Below are 19,369 nucleotides of genomic sequence, written 5' to 3'. Positions count from 1 at the left end.
AGTCATACACACCGCCTAGTGGCCAGTGTTAGTAATTACAGCCACACACACCGCCTACTGGCCAGTGTTAGTAATTAGTCATACACACCGCCTAGTGGCCAGTGTTAGTAATTACAGTCATACACACCGCCTAGTGGCCAGTGTTAGTAATTACAGCCACACACACCGCCTAGTGGCCAGTGTTAGTAATTAGTCATACACACCGCCTAGTGGCCAGTGTTAGTAATTACAGTCATACACACCGCCTAGTGGCCAGTGTTAGTAATTACAGCCATACACACCGCCTAGTGGCCAGTGTTAGTAATTACAGTCATACACACCGCCTAGTGGCCAGTGTTAGTAATTACAGCCATACACACCGCCTAGTGGCCAGTGTTAGTAATTGCCAGTCATACACACCGCCTAGTGGTCAGTGTTAGTAATTACCAGTCATACACACCGCCTAGTGGCCAGTGTTAGTAATTACCAGTCATACACACCGCCTAGTGGCCAGTGTTAGTAATTACCAGTCATACACACCGCCTAGTGGCCAGTGTTAGTAATTGCCAGTCATACACACCGCCTAGTGGTCAGTGTTAGTAATTACCAGTCATACACACCGCCTAGTGGCCAGTATTATATTATATATTATAAAGAAATAAAACAAAAGAGGCTGGCGATGATATAAGAAAATTGTACAACCCAGAAACAGATGGGAGCTCTGCTTTTAGGCAGTGGCTAAATCTATATATTATTATTATTAATTCTATCCATCCATTATCTGTAACCGCTTATCCTGTGCAGGGTTGTGGGCAAGCTGGAGCCTATCCCAGCTGACTATGGGCGAGAGGTGGGGTACACCCTGGACAAGTCGCCAGCTCATTGCAGGGCTGACACACAGAGGCTACGTTTACATTACGTCGAATCAGCGGATCATCAGATTAATGTTCTTAAAACGATTCGCGTTTACACTAAAACCGTTAGCCGTGCACACAGCAACACCAATACACGGATACGCTCGGCTCCGCAGGCATCCTGCACTCCAAATCACTCCGCCCTGAACAGCGAGTGCCCTCTGGAGGGTGCGCACTCCGGCCCTGCGCAGCTCACACAGCGCGCGAGTGAAGTGCACAAGCCACGATTCGGGACTGAGCCACTGTGTGTGTGATCCCAGTGCATATCACTTACTACTTGCAAGTGGAAGGATGGCAAGCCTAAAGACAATCATAACTGCACAATGGGCAGTATTTGCATCAGTATTTGCAGTATTTTCATACTTTTATACTCTTTAATGAAAGGTGATACAAGGCGGAAGTCCGTGCCATTTTTCAGCAGTCGCGTCACATGACCAACGCCAGCGAATCAGGAAGGTGGATGTCACAGTGACGTTGTCCAATGAGGACGCCAGCTAGAGCTCAGCACAGCGTATTCGCGTATCTCAATGTTTACACAGCACCGGACCAGATACGATCTAGATTGAATACGTGGACGCTGGTGGATTCCCGTTTCCTGGCTTTTCCAGGTGGTTTAATGTAAACGGACAGTGCATCCGCGAAGAAAACGAGACAGATACGGTCTAATGTAAACGTAGCCAGAGACACACAACTATTCACATTCACATTCACACCTATGGTCAATTTAGAGCCACCAATTAGCCTAACCTGCATGTCTTTGGACTGTGGGGGAAACTGGAGCACCCGGAGGAAACCCACGCAGACACGGGGAGAACATGCAAACTCCGCACAGAAAGGCCCTCGCTGACCACTGGGCTCAACAAACCCAGAACTTTCTTGCTGTGAGGCAACAATGCTAACCACTACTTTATAATTTTCTATATTTCTGCATAAATATGACCACACACATCATCATATTTTCACACAAGTCCTAAAAGTAGATAAAGAGAACCCAGTTGAACAAATGAGACAAAAATATTATCCTTGGTTGTTTATTTATTGAGGAAAATAATCCAATATTACATATCTGTGAGTGGCAAAAGTATGTGAACCTCTAGGATTAGCAGTTAATTTGAAGGTGAAATTAGAGTCAGGTGTTTTCAATCAATAGGATGACAATCAGGTGTGAGTGGGCACCCTGTTTTATTTAAGTCTGTTCTTCACAACACATGTTTGTGGAAGTGTATCATGGCACAAACAAAGGAGATTTCTGAGGACCTCAGGAAAGCATTGTTGATGCTGATCAGGCTGGAAAAGGTTACAAAACCATCTCTAAAGAGTTTGGACTCCACCAATCCACAGTCAGACAGATTGTGTACAAATGGAGGAAATTCAAGACCATTGTTACCCTCCCCAGGAGTGGTCGACCAATAAAGATCACTCCAAGAGCAAGCCATGTAATAGTTGGCAAGGTCACAAAGGACCCCACGGTAACTTCTCAGCAACTGAAGGCCTCTCTCACATTGGCTAAGGTTAATGTTCATGAGTCCACCATCAGGAGAACACTGAACAACAATGGTGTGCATGGCAGGGTTGCAAGGAGAAAGCCATTGCTCTCCAAAAAGAACATTGCTGCTCGTCTGCAGTTTGCTAAAGATCACGTGGACAAGCCAGAAGGCTATTGGAAAAGTGTTTTGTTGAGGGATGAGACCAAAATAGAAATTTTTGGTTTAAATGATGTGTTATGTTTGGAGAAAGGAAAACACTGCATTCCAGCATAAGAACCTTATCCCATCTGTGAAACATGGTGGTGGTTGTATCATGGTTTGGGCCTGTTTTGCTGCATCTGGGCCAGGACAGCTTGCCATCATTAATGGAACAATGAATTCTGAATTATACCAGCGAATTCTAAAGGAAAATGTCAGGACATCTGTCCATGAACTGAATCTCAAGAGGAGGTGGGTCATGCAGCAAGACAACGACCCTAAGCACACATGTCGTTTGACCAAAGAAGAAGAATAAAGTTAATGTTTTGGAATAGCCAAGTCAAAGTCCTGACCTTAATCCAGTCGAAATGTTGTGAAAGGACCTGAAGCGAGCAGTTCATGTGAGGAAACCCACCAACATCCCAGAGTTGAAGCTGTTCTGTACGGAGGAATGGGCTAAAATTCCTCCAAGCCGGTGTGCAGGACTGATCAACAGTTACCGGATACGTTTAATTGCAGTTATTGCTGCACAAGGGGGTCACACCGGATACTGAAAACAAAGGTTTGCATACTTTTGCCACCCACAGATATGTAATATTGGATCATTTTCCTCAATAAATAAATGATCAAGTATAATATTTTTGTCTCATTTGTTTAACTGGGTTCTCTTTATCTACTTTTAAGACTTGTGTGAAAATCTGATGATGTTTAAGGTCATATTTATGCAGAAATATAGAAAATTCTAAAGGGTTCGCAAACTTTCAAGCACCACTGTAGTGTCGAATGTGTCGTGGAATATATTTGAGTGTGTGTTATAGAAAATAGTGTAGAATACATATGGAATATATTATAAAGAGTGTTACTGTAGAACATAGTGGAAGATGGGTTATGGAATACAGTGTAGAATGTTTTACAGAATATAGTGAAGAGTGTGTTGTTGAACATAATGTTAAATGTGTTCCCAAATATAGTTTGGAATGTGTTACAGTATATAATGCAGAGAATTTATATGTAATATAGTGTAGAGTGTGTTACAGAACATACTGTAGAATATAACTAAAGAAAACTAAAGAATTCAATATAATCAATTTGATCATAATACTAGCGAAATTTAGCCAGATTAAACAGTTATTTTTGGTCTTTGTAAAAGAGCCCAAGCAGTACATAAAAACAATTACTGACTCACAGTCAGAAAACTGTTAAAACCATTGATTTGTGTGGTTATTTTAAAATAATTTATTATTTGGGGGTTAGAGAAGCAGCCTTGGGCCCCAAGGGTTGCTGGTTCTATTCCTGGGACTGGCAGGAAAAATGTGAGAGGAGCTGAGTGAATGAATAAATCTGTATCATGACTGAAGTGCCCTTGAGCAAGGCACCTAACCCCCAACTGCTCCCTGGGTGCTGTAGTATACCCGCTTTGTGTGTGTGTGTGTGTGTGTGTGTGTGTGTGTTACTACTTCAGATGGGTTCAATGCAGAGAAGGAATTTTGCTGTGCTTAAGTGTACATGTGGCAAAAATAAAGGCTTCTTCTTCTTTAATGTTTTCAGTTGAAAATCCCCCTGGCTGAAATGTTTTTGTTTTGATTGTATTAATGACTTCTATTTGTCTGTCTTTACTGTAAAATAAAAAAAGGAGAACATTGCAAAATACGATAGTGAAATGAATAAATGCTGCTCCCAAAATGAAATACAGGAATAAAACTCCATATAAATGCAGCCATAACTAAAGCTTTATGATTAGGTAGACTGCAAAATTATATTAATATGTCATGATTCCGTGTCAGCACTCACAAGTATTAAGACAGGTTCAACCAGAAGTCATCAAGATCTGCTTTATGGAATCTTGTTTACCAATTCAAGAATGGTAAATCAAAGGAAAAATATCACATTCATTAGAATCCCAGCATATTCAGGCATCAAGGGGAACGAGAGAGCAGACAAACTTGCAAAAGAAGCAGTCAAAAAAAAAAGAAACTGTTGAAATTAGCATCAAATTATCAAAATCAGAGGGTGGGGAAAGGTCAGTCAACAGTGGTAACGGTTATGGGATAACGAAACAAAAGGGAGACATTTGCACTCAAGCCAAGACAACGTATGTATGTTGAGAAGCAGGGGATCAAACCAGAAAGAGCAAATCAGAATAAGCAGGCTGAGGATTGAATACAGCAATCTTAACAGTACATTTAACATCATGGGAAAACATTCAACGGGTTTCTGTGATCAATGCCATGAAGCTGAGACAGTTGAGCATATCCTTATATCATGCAGGAAATGTAGGTGTGAGAGACAAGAAATGATGACAGAGCTACAGAAAATAGGACAGGTAGAGGACAATATTAAAAGTGTATTAACATATCGAGACACTGCTTAGGGGAGGAAATGGTTATTTACATTTTTAAGAACAACTGGACTGGAAAGGGGATGGCATGGTGGTGTAGTGGTTAGCACTGTCGCCTCACAGCAAGAAGGTCCGGGCTTGAGCCCAGCGGCTGGCGAGGACCTTTCTGTGCAGAGTTTGCATGTTCTCCCCGTGTCTGCGTGGGTTTCCTCCGGGTGCTCCGGTTTCCCCCACAGTCCAAAGACATGCAGGTTAGGTTAACTGGTGACTCTAAATTGACCGTAGGTGTGAATATGAGTGTGAATGGTTGTTTGTCTCTATATGTCATCCCTGTGATGACCTGGTGACTTGTCCAGGGTGTACCCCACCTTTTGCCCATAGTCAGCTGGGATAGGCTCCAGCTTGCCTGCGACCCTGTAGAACAGGATAAAGCGGCTAGAGATAATGAATGGATGGATAGACTGGAAAGGGATTTAAAATGAAGTGATAATAATATAGAAACAACCTGTAGATGGCAGTAATGCAATATTGTGGATGCCAGCTTGCATAAAACCTCGAAGAAGAAGAGAAGAATCAGCAACTTTTCCTTTTTTTCTTTTCCTTTTCAAATAACACTTTATTGAAAAAGTACAAATGTACAAAACCAATATGGCAACATCCTCATGGTGTCCTATTAAATATAGGGAAGAACAGAGATATTATCAAAGGGAACAATCTGATAAAAATGTAGTATAAACAACTTATAATACAATATTAGAGATAAATTATGTAGGAAATGCTGTAGTTAAAGATGTCCATGGATAGAGAGAAAAAAAGGAAAACAAGTAAAAAAAGCTATAATAATAATAATAATAATAATAATAATAATAATAATAATAAATACATACAAGGGAAACGGTTTTATCTCAGTTTTCTAATTCAGTGGGAAAATGTTTTATAATATCATACAATCTTTCTGCTTTTGCTCCTTTTACAAATTTTAAGGATCTTAAGTATAATTCAAGAAAGAAACAAATTTGTGGGGTGATTTTAGAATTCTATTATTGTGTATTTAAAAGAAAAAAACTTAGCTAGGCATAGAATTACATTACATTATAGAGACTTCATCATTTTTGTTTTGCAAGATCATAGCAAATGTTATATTGTCTCTCGAAATAGAATCTGGAAATGATGAGACTTTTTGTTTATCCATTTGTGAAGGTCAATCCAAAATGTATGTATGACACCACATGAGAAAAATATCTGGTCTGTAGCTTCAATATCATTTTCACAAAATAAGCATAAATTATCACCAATAGTAATTACTTAAACATAGTTTAAGTAATTCTTTAGAAGGATAAATGTCATTCATAATTTAAGTGTGTTTCCTTTGTTTTGTTAGACATAGTTCTTAGTCTATGGATTGAATTTTTATCAAAGTTATGTAGGATATCATTTTTGTTCTGTCTTCCAGTGAATAATTTCTCAGTTTGACAGTTTCTAATAGAAACATTTATTATTACATTTATTGTCCAGGATTAAAATCCCCTGAATTGGTAGTGGGGCCGGTTGTTGCTGTATAGGTTGGTGCACCATTATATTTTTCATTAGAAATGAATTTTGGGGTATCACTTTATGTAATTTAACAAAGTTTGATTTTGAAGGGTTGAAACTGTGTTTAGTACAGAATTGTTCCTAGTCTAATAAATTATCATTTGCATCCATTAAGTGAGCTATAGACCATATATTCTTCTCAAACTAATCTTCATCAAATAAATATTTATTCTGGTACAAAATATACCTATTTTTCCAGAGAATGGTCATGTGGGGAGAAAAGTTATGTACGTACAACATTTTCTAATATAACAAAATTTGTTCATGTAACTCTGATAATGATACAGGAAGTTTATTCATGTTAAAGTCTGAGATAAGAAGACATTTCAATCCTTGAATTTTATTCAAAAAGTGATTTGGAATACAATACCAAAAGGAGTTGCCATATTTGATCCAAGATTTTAGCCAATCAATAACTTGTAGGCCTCCATCTTTTATTTCTTTAACGTTATTACTTTTGTTTCTCCAAATGAAATTCATATTAATTTGGTTGATAGATTTTATTAAATTGTTTGGAATAGAATTAGAGTCTCATCTCATCTCATTATCTCTAGCCGCTTTATCCTTCTACAGGGTCGCAGGCAAGCTGGAGCCTATCCCAGCTGACTACGGGCGAAAGGCGGGGTACACCCTGGACAAGTCGCCAGGTCATCACAGGGCTGACACATAGACACAGACAACCATTCACACTCACATTCACACCTACGGTCAATTTAGAGTCACCAGTTAACCTAACCTGCATGTCTTTGGACTGTGGGGGAAACCGGAGCACCCGGAGGAAACCCACGCGGACACGGGGAGAACATGCAAACTCCACACAGAAAGGCCCTCGCCGGCCCCGGGGCTCGAACCCAGGACCTTCTTGCTGTGAGGCGACAGCGCTAACCACTACACCACCGTGCCGCCCTTAGAATTAGAGTAAGTTGGGTAAATACATTTGGACAAACTTTCCGGTTTTGTTAGACAAATTCAGCCTAGCCTAAATTCCCAGGTATTTGAATTCTGATCTAATAGGGATTTTACATATACTTTGCATGGGTGTTTCATATATAGCAAACAATTCTCTCTCTTTTTTTAATTTAATGTTAATTCAGAAGCTTTAGAGGGTGGCACGGTGGTGTAGTGGTTAGTGCTGTTGCCTCACAGCAAGAAGGTCCGGGTTCGAGCCCCATGGCCGGCGAGGACCTTTCTGTGTGGAGTTTGCATGTTCTCCCCGTGTCCACATGGGTTTCCTCCGGGTGCTCCGGTTTCCCCCACAGTCCAAAGACACGCAGGTTAGGTTAACTGGTGACTCTAAATTGACCGTAGGTGTGAGTGTGAATGGTTGTCTGTGTCTATGTGTCAGCCCTGTGATGACCTGGTGACTTGTCCAGGGTGTACCCCGGCTTTCGCCCGTAGTCAGCTGGGATAGGCTCCAGCTTGCCTGTGACCCTGTAGAACAGGATAAAGCGGCTAGAGATAATGAGATGAGAAGCTTTAGAGAATTAAAAAAATTTTTTCAATAGTTATTGGAATTTGATGTCCATCCATCCATTATCTGTATCCACTTATCCTGTTCTACAGGGTCGCAGGCAAGCTGGAGCCTATCCCAGCTGACTATGGGCGAGAGGCGGGGTACACCCTGGACAAATCACCAGGGTTGACACATAGAGATAAACAACCATTCACACACACACACCTACAGTCAATTTAGAGCCACCAATTAGCCTAACCTGTATGTCTTTGGACTGTGGAGGAAACCGGAGCACCTGGAGTAAACCCACACAGACACGGGGAGAACATGCAAACTCCTCACAGAAAGGCCCTCGTAGGCCACTGGGCTCAAACCCAGGACCTTCTTGCTGTGAGGCGACAGCGCTAACCACTACACCACCGTGCCACCTGAATTTGATGTCCATTATCCATTATCTGTAGCCGCTTATCCTGTCCTACAGGGTCACAGGCAAGCTGGAGCCTATCCCAGCTGACTACGGGCGAAAGGCGGGGTACACCCTGGACAAGTCGCCAGGTCATCACAGGGCTGACACATAGACACAGACAACCATTCACACTCACATTCACACCTACGGTCAATTTAGAGTCACCAGTTAACCTAACTGCATGTCTTTGGACTGTGGGGGAAACCGGAGCACCCGGAGAACATGCAAACTCCGCACAGAAAGGCCCTCGCCGGCCACGGGGCTCGAACTCGGACCTTCTTGCTGTGAGGAGACAGCGCTAACCACTACACCACCGTGCCACCTGAATTTGATGTCTGTCTTTTAAAAATATTATGTAATTTGCTAATTGGCTAATACTACTGCTACTAATAATAATATCTGAACCTAATACCTTTAATTTTTTTCACGTCTTTACAAGAAGTAGAAGAGAAAATATTCCTGACTGCCTTCATGCACCTGCAGTTCCCTCCTCCAGCCTGTGGTGGCGCTGTGACTTTCCAAACTACCGGCTTTTGAAACTCTGTGGTGCTCTTGTGGAGTGAGTAGGGAAGTGTAGGCCGCATGTGCGCTGTTCTGTCATCCAGACACAAGCCACGCACCAAATTTACCACTTCATCACGTTTTTAGACATTAATTAGTTAATAAAGTCGACGAAAATGCCGAAGAAGTCTAAAGAAGTGGCGGAGTGGGAGGGAGATGATGAACCACAGGCAGGTAAAGAGTGACATTCAGCACATGATCACAAAGATTAGATAACGTCACATGAAAACTAGCGGTTATTACAACATGAGGTGGAGGTGTTAGGGTTAGTTTAGCTGATTAATTACAAACTGAGATGTTGTATTTATGGGTCTTTATTCATAATAAGAATCAGTCTACTGTGTGACCTACACAGATGTGTCTGGTTCTCTATAGTTCAACTATGGAGCATTTCAGTATGAGCTTCATCAGGGCTATTGCATCATCATCAGATGGTCTATTTTTTTTAACATTATATCCTGTTGATCATTGTTCTGATCTTGCTGTCTGATGTGCCTGTGAATCCTTTTTTTTTTTTTTTTAAAGATATTTTTTTGGGCTTTTTGCACCTTCATTGGATAGGACAGTGTAGAGACAGGAAACGAGCGGGAGAGAGACGGGAAGGGATCGGGAAATGACCCCGGGCCGGAACCGAACCCGGGTCGCCCGCATTCATGGCACGGCGCCCTAACCACCTGAGCCACGACGCCCCCATGCCTGTGAATCCTTTTGTCCATTTTCCAAATCTGTATCTCATCTCATCATCTCTAGCTGCTTTATCCTGTTCTACAGGGTCGCAGGCAAACTGGAGCCTATCCCAGCTGACTACGGGCGAAAGGCGGGGTACACCCTGGACAAGTCGCCAGGTCATCACAGGGCTGACACATAGACACAGACAACCATTCACACTCACATTCACACCTACGGTCAATTTAGAGTCACCAGTTAACCTAACCTGCATGTCTTTGGACTGTGGGGGAAACCGGAGCACCCGGAGGAAACCCACGCGGACACGGGGAGAACATGCAAACTCCGCACAGAAAGGCCCTCGCCGGCCACGGGGCTCAAACCCGGACCTTCTTGCTGTGAGGCGACAGCGCTAACCACTACACCACCGTGCCACCTCCAAATCTGTATATTTTAGAAAAAAGAAAGAAAGCACAACTTTTATTCATCACACACTTGTGAAATTCCTCTCTGCATTTAACCCATCTGAAGCAGTGAGCACACACATGCCCAGAGCAGTGGGCAGCCATGCTAACAGTGCCCGGGGAGCAGTTGGGCATTAGGTGCCAATATGGCATCTCAGCCCAAGGCCGTCCCATATTAACCTAACCTGCATGTCTTTGGGGGAAACCGGAAACCCACGCAGGCACAGAGAGAACATGCAAACTCCACACAGAAAGGCCCTCGCCGGCCACTGGGTTCAAACTCAGAACCTTCTTGCTAACCACTACACCACCGTGCTGCCCACAAGTAGATTCCTACTTATTTTTATTCTATTTATATTCCTACTTTAGTCTGTTTTGAATTCGTTTATCTTGCCTGTTCAGGCAACAACCACCAAAGAAAATTCCTTGTATGTGAGAACGGACTTGGCAAAAAAAAAAAAAAAACCTCAATTCTGATACTTTGTGTGTGTTTTTTTTTTCCCCTCCCTTAGAAAAAGTTCTATGGGATTGGACCATATGGGCTAGCCTTCTTGGCCCATGTGACTCAATGAGCCTTTGACACCCATGACCCTGTCGCTGGTTCAGTGGTTATCCTTCCATTGGATAACTTTTGGTCGGTACTAACCACTGCATACCGTGAACACCCCGCAAGATGTGCCGTTTTGGAAATGCTCAGACCCAGTCATCTAACCATCTAGCCAAAACCAAGACAACCTCAACATGGCAAATCTTTTTGGCCATCATGGGAAATGTGGAGTTGGCAAAAAAAACAACAACCCTCGACTCTGATACTTTTCTCCTGCATTTCAGTTTGTCTGACAGATCACTTTGTTTTTTTTTCCTCCCTTAGAAAAAGTTGTCAAGAAAGGAAAGAAAGACAAGAAGGGGAAGAAGAGCGTAAGTGGAAAACCGTGACTTTACACTGTGCTTGAATGAGATATTGTACACCGATCAGCCATCAAATTAAAAAACCTTACTGTTTTAGCCAGCATTAACTTTTTCAGCAGTAGCCCTTCTGTGGGATTGGACCATATGGGCTAGCCTTCTTGGCCCATGTGACTCAATGAGCCTTTGACACCCATGACCCTGTCGTCGGTTCAGTGGTTGTCCTTCCATTGGATAACTTTTGGTCGGTACTAACCACTGCATACCGTGAACACCCTGCAAGATGTGCCGTTTTGGAAATGCTCAGGCCCAGTCATCTAGCCATCACAATTTGGCCCTTGTCAAAGTCGCTTGCTTGCCCATTGTTCCTGCTTCCAGCACATCGACTTCAAAAACTGACTGTTTTCTTGCTGCCTAATATATCCCACTCCTTGATTGACAGGTGCCACTCTAATGAGATAATCGATGTTCTTCACTTCACCTGTCAGTGGTTTTAATTTTGTAGCTGATTGGTGTATAATATATATTTTTGAGATGACATGATGATCATCTTTACTTGCCGTTCATAATATATGTTCACCTGTAGTAGGTGTAGATCCCTGTGGATATCAGTAATTGTTTCCTGTTTTTTTTCTTCTTCTCCGGTTTATTTATATATAATGTGTGTGCGTGTGTGTACAGTATGTATGTGTGTGTGTGTATGTGTATATATATATATATATATATATATATATATATATATATATATATATCGTATATACACTAGTGCATCTCAAAAAATTAGAATATTGTGAAAAAGTTCAATATTTTCCATCAGCTATTTAAGAAAGTGAAAATGTTATATATTATAGACTCATTACACATAAACTAAAATGTTTCAAGCCTTTTTCTATTTTAATTTTAATCAGTATGGCATACAGTACAAAAACATAAAAAAAATCTCAAAATATTAGAATATTTCATTTCGAGTTTGAGTAAAACAGTATGAACACAGTGTATCTCTCGGTCTAGTTCAGTACACACAACCACAATCATGGGGAAGACTGCTGACTTGACTGTTGTCCAGAAGATGATCACTGATGCCCTCCACAAGGAGGGTAAGCCACAAAAGGTCATTGCTGAAAAGGGTGGCTGGAAAAGGTGCACAAGCAACAGGGATGGCCACAGTCTTGAGAGGATTGTCAAGAAAAGTTGATTCAAGAACTTGGGAGAGCTTCACAAGGAGTGGACTGAGGCTGGTGTCAGTGTATCAAGACCCATCACGAACAGACATCTTCAAGAAAGGGGATACAACTTTCTCATTCCTAATATCAAGCTACTCCTGAGCCAGAGACAATGTCAGAAGTGTCTTATCTGGGCTAAGGAGAGAAAGAAATGGACTGTTGCTCAGTGGTCCAAAGTCCTCTTTTCAGATGAAAGTACATTTTGCATTTAATTTGGAAATCACGGTTCTAGAGTCTGGAGGAAGAGTGGAGAGGCACAGAATCCAAAGTGTTTGAAGCCCAGTGTGAAGTTTCCACAGTCTGTGATGATTTGGGGTGCCATGTCATCTGCTGGTGTTGGTCCACTGTATTTTATCAAGTCCAAAGTCAACACAGCCATCTACCAGGAGATTTTAGAGCACTTTATGCTTCCATCTGCTGATGAGCTTTTTGGAGATGCTGATTTCCTTTTCCAGCAGGACTTAGCACCTACCCACAGTGCCAAAACTCCTACCAAATGGTTTGCTGACCATGATATTACTGTGTTTGATTGGCCAGCCAACTTGCCTGACCTGAACCCCATAGAGAATCTATGGGGTATTGTCAAGAGGAAGATGAGAAACACCCGACCCAAAAATACAGATACACTGAAGGCCACTATCAAAGCAACCTGGGCTTCAGTAACACCTCAGCAGTGCCACAGACTGATCACCTCCATGCCACACCGCATTGATACAGTAATTCATGGTAAAGGAGCCCCAACCAAGTATTGAGTGTATAAATGAATATACTTTCAGAAGTTGGACACTTCTGTATTGTAAATCCTTTTTTGATTGATCTTAGGGAATATTCTAATAATTTGAGATACTAGAGTTCTGATTTTCATGAGCTATAAGCCATAATCATCAAAATTAAAACAAAAAAGGCTTTAAATATTTCACTTTACATGTAATGAATATAGAATATATGAAAGTTTACCTTTTTGAATTAAATTATGAAAAAAAAGGAACTTTTTCATGGTATTCTAATTTTTTGAGATGCACTAGTGTGTGTGTGTGTGTATGTGTGTGTATAGATAGATAGATAATATAAAAATTTTTTGTTTTTTTTTAAATAGTTTTTTGATGAGCTGTCCTCGGAAACTAAGGCAGAGAAGGTGGAAGAGGCAGCAGTGAAAGAGACACAAGGAAAGCAGGTATGATGATTTTGATTTCATCAAACCACAGAAAATTTAATCTTAGGGTGTCACAAATCTCGTTAAAACCAAGATAACCTCAACATGGCAAATCTTTTTGGCCATCATGGGAAATGCTATGTGTGGCGCAAACCCAACACCCTGAGAACACCATTCCTACAGTGAAGCATGGTGGTGGCAGCATCATGCTGTGGGAATGTTTTTCATCTGCAGGGACAGGAAAGCTGGTCAGGACTGAAGGAAAGATGGATGGCACTAAATACAGGGCAATTTTGGAGGAAAACCTGTTTGAGTCAGCCAGATGTTTGAGACTGAGATGAAGGTTCATGTTCCAGCAGGACACTGACCCTAAACATACTGCTAAAGCTACACTGGAGTGGTTTAAAGGGAAACATTTAAATGTCTTGGAATGCCCTAATCAAAGCCCAGACCTCAATCCAATTGAGAATCTGTGGCATAACTTGAAGATTGCTGTACATCAACACAACCCATCTAACTTGAAGGAGTTGGAGCAGTTTTGCCTTGAGGAATGGGCAAAAATCCCAGTGGCTAGATTTGCTAAGCTAATAGAGACATACCCCAAGAGACTTGCAGCTGTAATTGCAACAAAAGGTGGTGCTACAAAGTATTGACTTTGGGGGGTGAATACCTATGCACACTCCAGAGTTCTGTTTTTTCATCTTAATTATTGTTTGTATCACAATAACACCCAGGAAATTTCACCTTTAAAGTGGTAGGCATGTCGTGGCAATCAAATGGTGCTAACCCTCCAAAAATCCATTTTAATTCCATCTTGTCATGCAACAAAACAGGACAAACACCAAGGAGGGGATGAATACTTTTGCATGATACTGTAGCTTTTTAATATCGACAACTTAAAATTTGACTAGTTTCTTTTCACCTGATATAAATTAGAGAAGGTTACACTCAAACCTTTCCTGCAAAATGTGTATTATTATATTATTCTATCCACATTCACTGCATATGAGCAATCGTGCACTCTGATTGGCTCTACTACTAGGATATCAGCTCATATACCATGACTAGAGAAAAACAAAGTGAGGGAATGTGTTATTGAACTAACCAAGGACAAAATAAAAAATACTCGAAAACAAAATCTCAGAAAATACAAAAAAAGCAACAAAATATGGAATAAAAGTATTTGATTGTAAGAAAGTACCTTTTTTTATTTTTCAAGAATTATTATAATAGCATTTTTCACAAATTGCTCCTGTCATTTCGCCGGTTTGTTTACATTGTAAGCAGAAATTATTTTGTCGGAAGTTTTGTAGAAAGTTTTTATCTATCAAATTTGCGAAAAATAAAGATGCTCTGTTTCTCAAAATCCAGTGAATGTGGATAGAATAAAACAGTTATTCCACTCAATCTCGTCGTACATGGCTTATTGGCAACTCGGCACTACGCGCCTCATCAGCTATCAGCTCATGTACGACTTGATTTCATGGAATAACTAACTGTTAATTGTACTGTGTATGTATTAGCCTCAAAAGAAGAAGAAAGACCGGCGGAAAGGGAAAGCTGGGGACGAGGAGGAGGATGACGAAGACGTCATGCAGCGACTCAAGAAACTGTCCGTCCAGCCCAGCGATGAGGAGGAGGAAGAAGGTAAGTATTGTCAAACCTGAGAGCTGCTTTTAGGTTTTGCTGATTGAATAAAAAGTACTGAAGATGTGCACAGTTTATTCTGTTAGAAATCTATTTAAAGCTAATTGCTATTCATTCTGACTAACCTGCTGTATATTTGGGTTACAGTCATCGCAGCTCCTGTGAAAGGAGGAAAGAGAAACAAGGTGAGTTTTCACAGAGAAAGTTTTTACAGTCTTACATGTTTAACATCAAAGTTTTGAATCTGACTGAAGTAAACGTGTCTCTCAGGATCGAAAAGACTTGTTGACTTGTACTTAAAACCTATTCGTAGAACAAATATCAATGGGCAAGTTGATGAATATGAATGATTCTTCTATCCACATTCACTGGATATGAGCAATCGCATGCTCTGATTGGCTAATCTGCTACTAGGCTATCAGCTCATATACAGTGAGTAGAGAAAAACAAAATGGCGGAGTGCATCAAGTCAGATATACAGGGAGTGCAGAATTATTAGGCAAATGAGTATGTTGACCACATTACCCTCTCTATGCATGTTGGCCTACTCCAAGCTGCATAGGCTTGAAAGCCTCCTACCAATTAAGCATACCAGGTGATGTGCATCTCTGTAATGAAAAGGGGTGTGGTCTAATGACATCAACACCCTATATCAGGTGTGCAAAATTATTAGGCAACTTCCTTTCCTTTGGCAAAATGGGTCAGAAGAGGGATTTGACGGACTCAGAAAAGTCAAAAATAGTGACATATATTGCAAAGGGATGGAGCACTCTTAAAATTGCCCAGCTTTTGAAGCGTGACCATCGAACAATCAAGCGCTTCATTCAAAATAGTCAACAGGGTCGCAAGAAGCGCGTTGAAAAAAAAAGGCGCAAACTAACTGCCCGTGAACTGAGGAAAGTCAAGCGTGAAGCTGCCAAGATGCCACTCGCCACCAGTTTTGCCATATTTCAGAGCTGCAACATCACTGGAGTGTCAAAAAGCACAAGGTGTGCAATACTCAGGGACACGGCCAAGGTAACAAAGGCTGAAAAACGACCACCACTGAACAAGACACACAAGATGAAACGTCAAGACTGGGCCAAGAAGTATCACAAGACTGATTTTTCTAAGGTCTTATGGACAGATGAAATGAGAGTGAGTCTTGATGGGCCAGATGGATGGGCTCGTGGCTGGATCAGCAAAGGGCAGAGAGCTCCAGTCCGACTCAGACGCCAGCAAGGTGGAGGTGGGGTACTGGTATGGGCTGGTATCATCAAAGATGAGCTTGTGGGACCTTTTCGGGTTGAGGATGGCGTCAAGCTCAACTCCCAGTCCTATTGTCAGTTTTTGGAAGACACCTTCTTCAAGCAGTGGTACAGGAAGAAGTCAGCATCCTTCAAGAAAAACATGATTTTCATGCAGGACAATGCTCCATCACACGCATCCAAGTACTCCACAGCATGGCTGGCCAGAAAGGGTTTAAAGGAAGAAAGATTAATGACGTGGCCTCCTTGTTCACCTGATCTGAACCCCATAGAAAACCTGTGGTCCCTCATCAAATGTGAGATCTACAAGGAGGGGAAACAGTACACATCTCTGAACAGTGTCTGGGAGGCTGTGGTTGCTGCTGCACGCAATGTTGATCGCAAACAGATCAAAACACTGACCGAATCCATGGATGGCAGGCTTTTGAGTGTCCTTGTAAAGAAAGGCGGCTATATTAGTCACTGATTTGTTTTGTTTTTGTTTTTGAATGCCAGCAATGTATATTAGTGAATGTTGAGTTGTTATATTGGTTTCCCTGGTGAAAATAAATGAGTGAAATGGGTATATGTTTGTTTTTTGTTAAGTTGCCTAATAGTTATGCACAGTTATAGTCACCTGCACACACAGATATCCCCCTAAGATAGCTAAAACTAAGAAAGCCCTACTCCAACTTCCAAAAATACTCAGCTTTGATATTTATGAGTCTTTTGGGTTCATCAAGAACATAGTTGTTTTTCAATAATAAAACTAATCCTCAAAAATACAACTTGCCTAATAATTCTGCACTCCCTGTATCACTTTATCAAATATTTAAAAGAAACCAAAATGGCTAAAAGAATATAGTGTCGTAGTCTGGCTAACCTGACTTCAAAGCTCTGCGAGCATTTGGTCTGGCAAAGATATTCAGCCCAACCGTTTCCCAAAGGCGTGGTTGACCCGCCTCCCTGAAATGCCTCAGTTTGCTACTGGTCGAAGCCAGAAAAGGCTGTGACGAAGCTTAAACCAATCACGTCACTCCTCTGACGTATGTGACGCGACGGAAACTGCTTGAGTAACAGGAAGAAGATAAATACCTCCAGGGCTGCTCTTTGCTCCGTTTTCAATGAGAACTTCCCGTTGAATGCTTTCAATACAGCATCTACCACTGTGTCAAAGGCTTGCTGCTGCTCCATGTTCGTAATGTTTCTAGTGAATGAAGCGCTTCCGGCATAGATTCTGTAAACAATCTATGGCTTCCGGTCGCAGTTCTACTACGTCACTGCCTTGAACACGCCTCTACCCAGGGCCGTTGGAGATGCTCAAAGTTGATTGGCTCCCGATTTTTCGGGAGCTTGGAAGAGCTGGAGATAGCTTGCCTTGCCAGACTAATGGCCCTTTTCCACTACCCTTTTTCAGCTCGCTTCAGCTCACTTCAGATCACTTCAGCCCGACACGGCTCGCGTTTCGACTACCAAAAACCAGCACGACTCAGCTCGCTTCAGCCCTGCTTAGCCCCTAAAACTCGCACCGTTTTGGAGTGGGGCTGAAGCGAACCAAACCGTGCCGAGTGAGGCTGGGGGCGTGAGCAGACACTCCCCTGTGCACTGATTGGTGAGGGGGAGTGTCCTCACATGCCCACACACTCCCCGCCAGCACGCTGGGATCTGTAAACACCGTAAACCCGGAAGAAGAATAATTATGAATTACGAGAATTTCTGAAGCCTTATGCGCCTCGCCTCATCTATACGCTCTTGCCAGTATCTGTCCGCGTTGTCGGTGACAACAAGCCACAGCACCGAGACCAGCAACACTAACGACTCCATGTCCTCCATGTTTATTGTTTACTATTCGGGTCGTGAGACTACCGCTTAAAAGGTCACTGATGTCACTGTTTGCGCTGCTTAACGACATCACCTGACGTCCACCCACTTTCGCTAACTCCACCCAATGTGTCCACCCACTTCCAGCCAGCACGGTTCAGCGCGGTTGTAGTCGAAATGCAACTCCAACAGCCCCGCTCAGCTCGACTCAGCACGGCACGGCTCAGCCCGACTCAGCCGCGTTGGTAGTGGAAAAGCGGCATAAGCTCGCAACAGGCCCTCGTGTTGCGTCACACTTAGGATGAGCGGGCCCAGGCTAATAGTGTCGTCCCCCCTGCCCATATCTCCTATTCCATACTCCAGCCCAGTTGGTGGCAGTAATGGTTTGCCAACCTCCAAAAAAAAAAACCTAAGGAAGAAAAACAAAGTGGTGGAGCGTGTTACTGAACCAGCCGAGGACAAAATAAAAACTCGACTCGAAAACAAAACCCCAAAATAATAATAAAAAAAGCAACAAAATATGGAATAAAAGTATTTGATGGTAAGAACTTTTCATTTTTCAAGAATGATTATTATTATCGCATTTTTCACAATTTGCTACTGTCATTTCACTGGTTTGTTTACATTCTAAGCAGAAATGATTTTGTTGTACGTTTTGTATAAAGTTTTTATTTATCAAATTTGCAAAAATTAAAAATAAAAGTGCTCTGTTTCTCAAAATCCAGTGAATGTTGTTAGAATAAAACAGTTATTCTACTCAAGCTCATCGTACATGGTTTATAGCCAATTTGGTGCTACGCGCCTCATCAGCTATCAGCTCATGTACGACTCAATTTTGTGGAATAACTGTTAAATATATTTCTATATTCGATATAAGAAAGATATGTACGAATGCTCGGTATCTGTAGGAACTTCAGGACTGTGGGAAAAGCCTGAAGCCCTCATGGAGAGCTGTGAGCATGCAAAGTAAAGAATAAAACACGACAGGGCGTAGTATCAGGAATGCAAATCAAACGGGTGTTACCGATTACTACTAAAAGTTGATTATTTTCCAATACCCGTGTGTCCTGATGTTTTATTCCTCTTATACCACAGCAGGATGACATGTATTTTTATCCATTTATAGTTATGTTTAATGTTCTGAAATGCCCATGATGCAAGTTATCTCTTTGCATTATTATAACTGCTTTCAATTGTCCTTCCTTCAGTTTCTCTGGAAAAATGCAGAATATTCCTGAGAAGCTACAAAGTTCATCTTCATTAGACTTTCCCAT

The 19,369-nt window shown here is 41.7% G+C and overlaps 1 protein-coding gene across 2 annotated transcripts in view; it reads left to right on the top strand.

Moving 5' to 3' along the window:
* Nucleotides 1-8,993: 8,993 nt before the first annotated feature.
* The window catches only part of abcf1 (ATP-binding cassette, sub-family F (GCN20), member 1), a 51,727-nt gene continuing 41,351 nt past the window's right edge, over nt 8,994-19,369 (top strand). For both annotated transcript variants that reach the window (XM_060904709.1, XM_060904708.1), the window contains exons 1-5: nt 8,994-9,163; nt 10,991-11,037; nt 13,345-13,422; nt 14,925-15,048; nt 15,196-15,233. In XM_060904709.1, the coding sequence (XP_060760692.1) occupies nt 9,106-9,163; nt 10,991-11,037; nt 13,345-13,422; nt 14,925-15,048; nt 15,196-15,233 (345 nt within the window). In that variant the 5' untranslated portion in view covers nt 8,994-9,105. The remainder of the gene's footprint in view (nt 9,164-10,990; nt 11,038-13,344; nt 13,423-14,924; nt 15,049-15,195; nt 15,234-19,369) is intronic.

Source organism: Neoarius graeffei, chromosome 22 (genome assembly GCF_027579695.1).
Source record: "Neoarius graeffei isolate fNeoGra1 chromosome 22, fNeoGra1.pri, whole genome shotgun sequence".
Classification (NCBI taxonomy): domain Eukaryota; kingdom Metazoa; phylum Chordata; class Actinopteri; order Siluriformes; family Ariidae; genus Neoarius; species Neoarius graeffei.
Note: the sequence above shows the minus strand (reverse complement) of the source record. Positions and strands in the feature narration are given on the sequence as shown.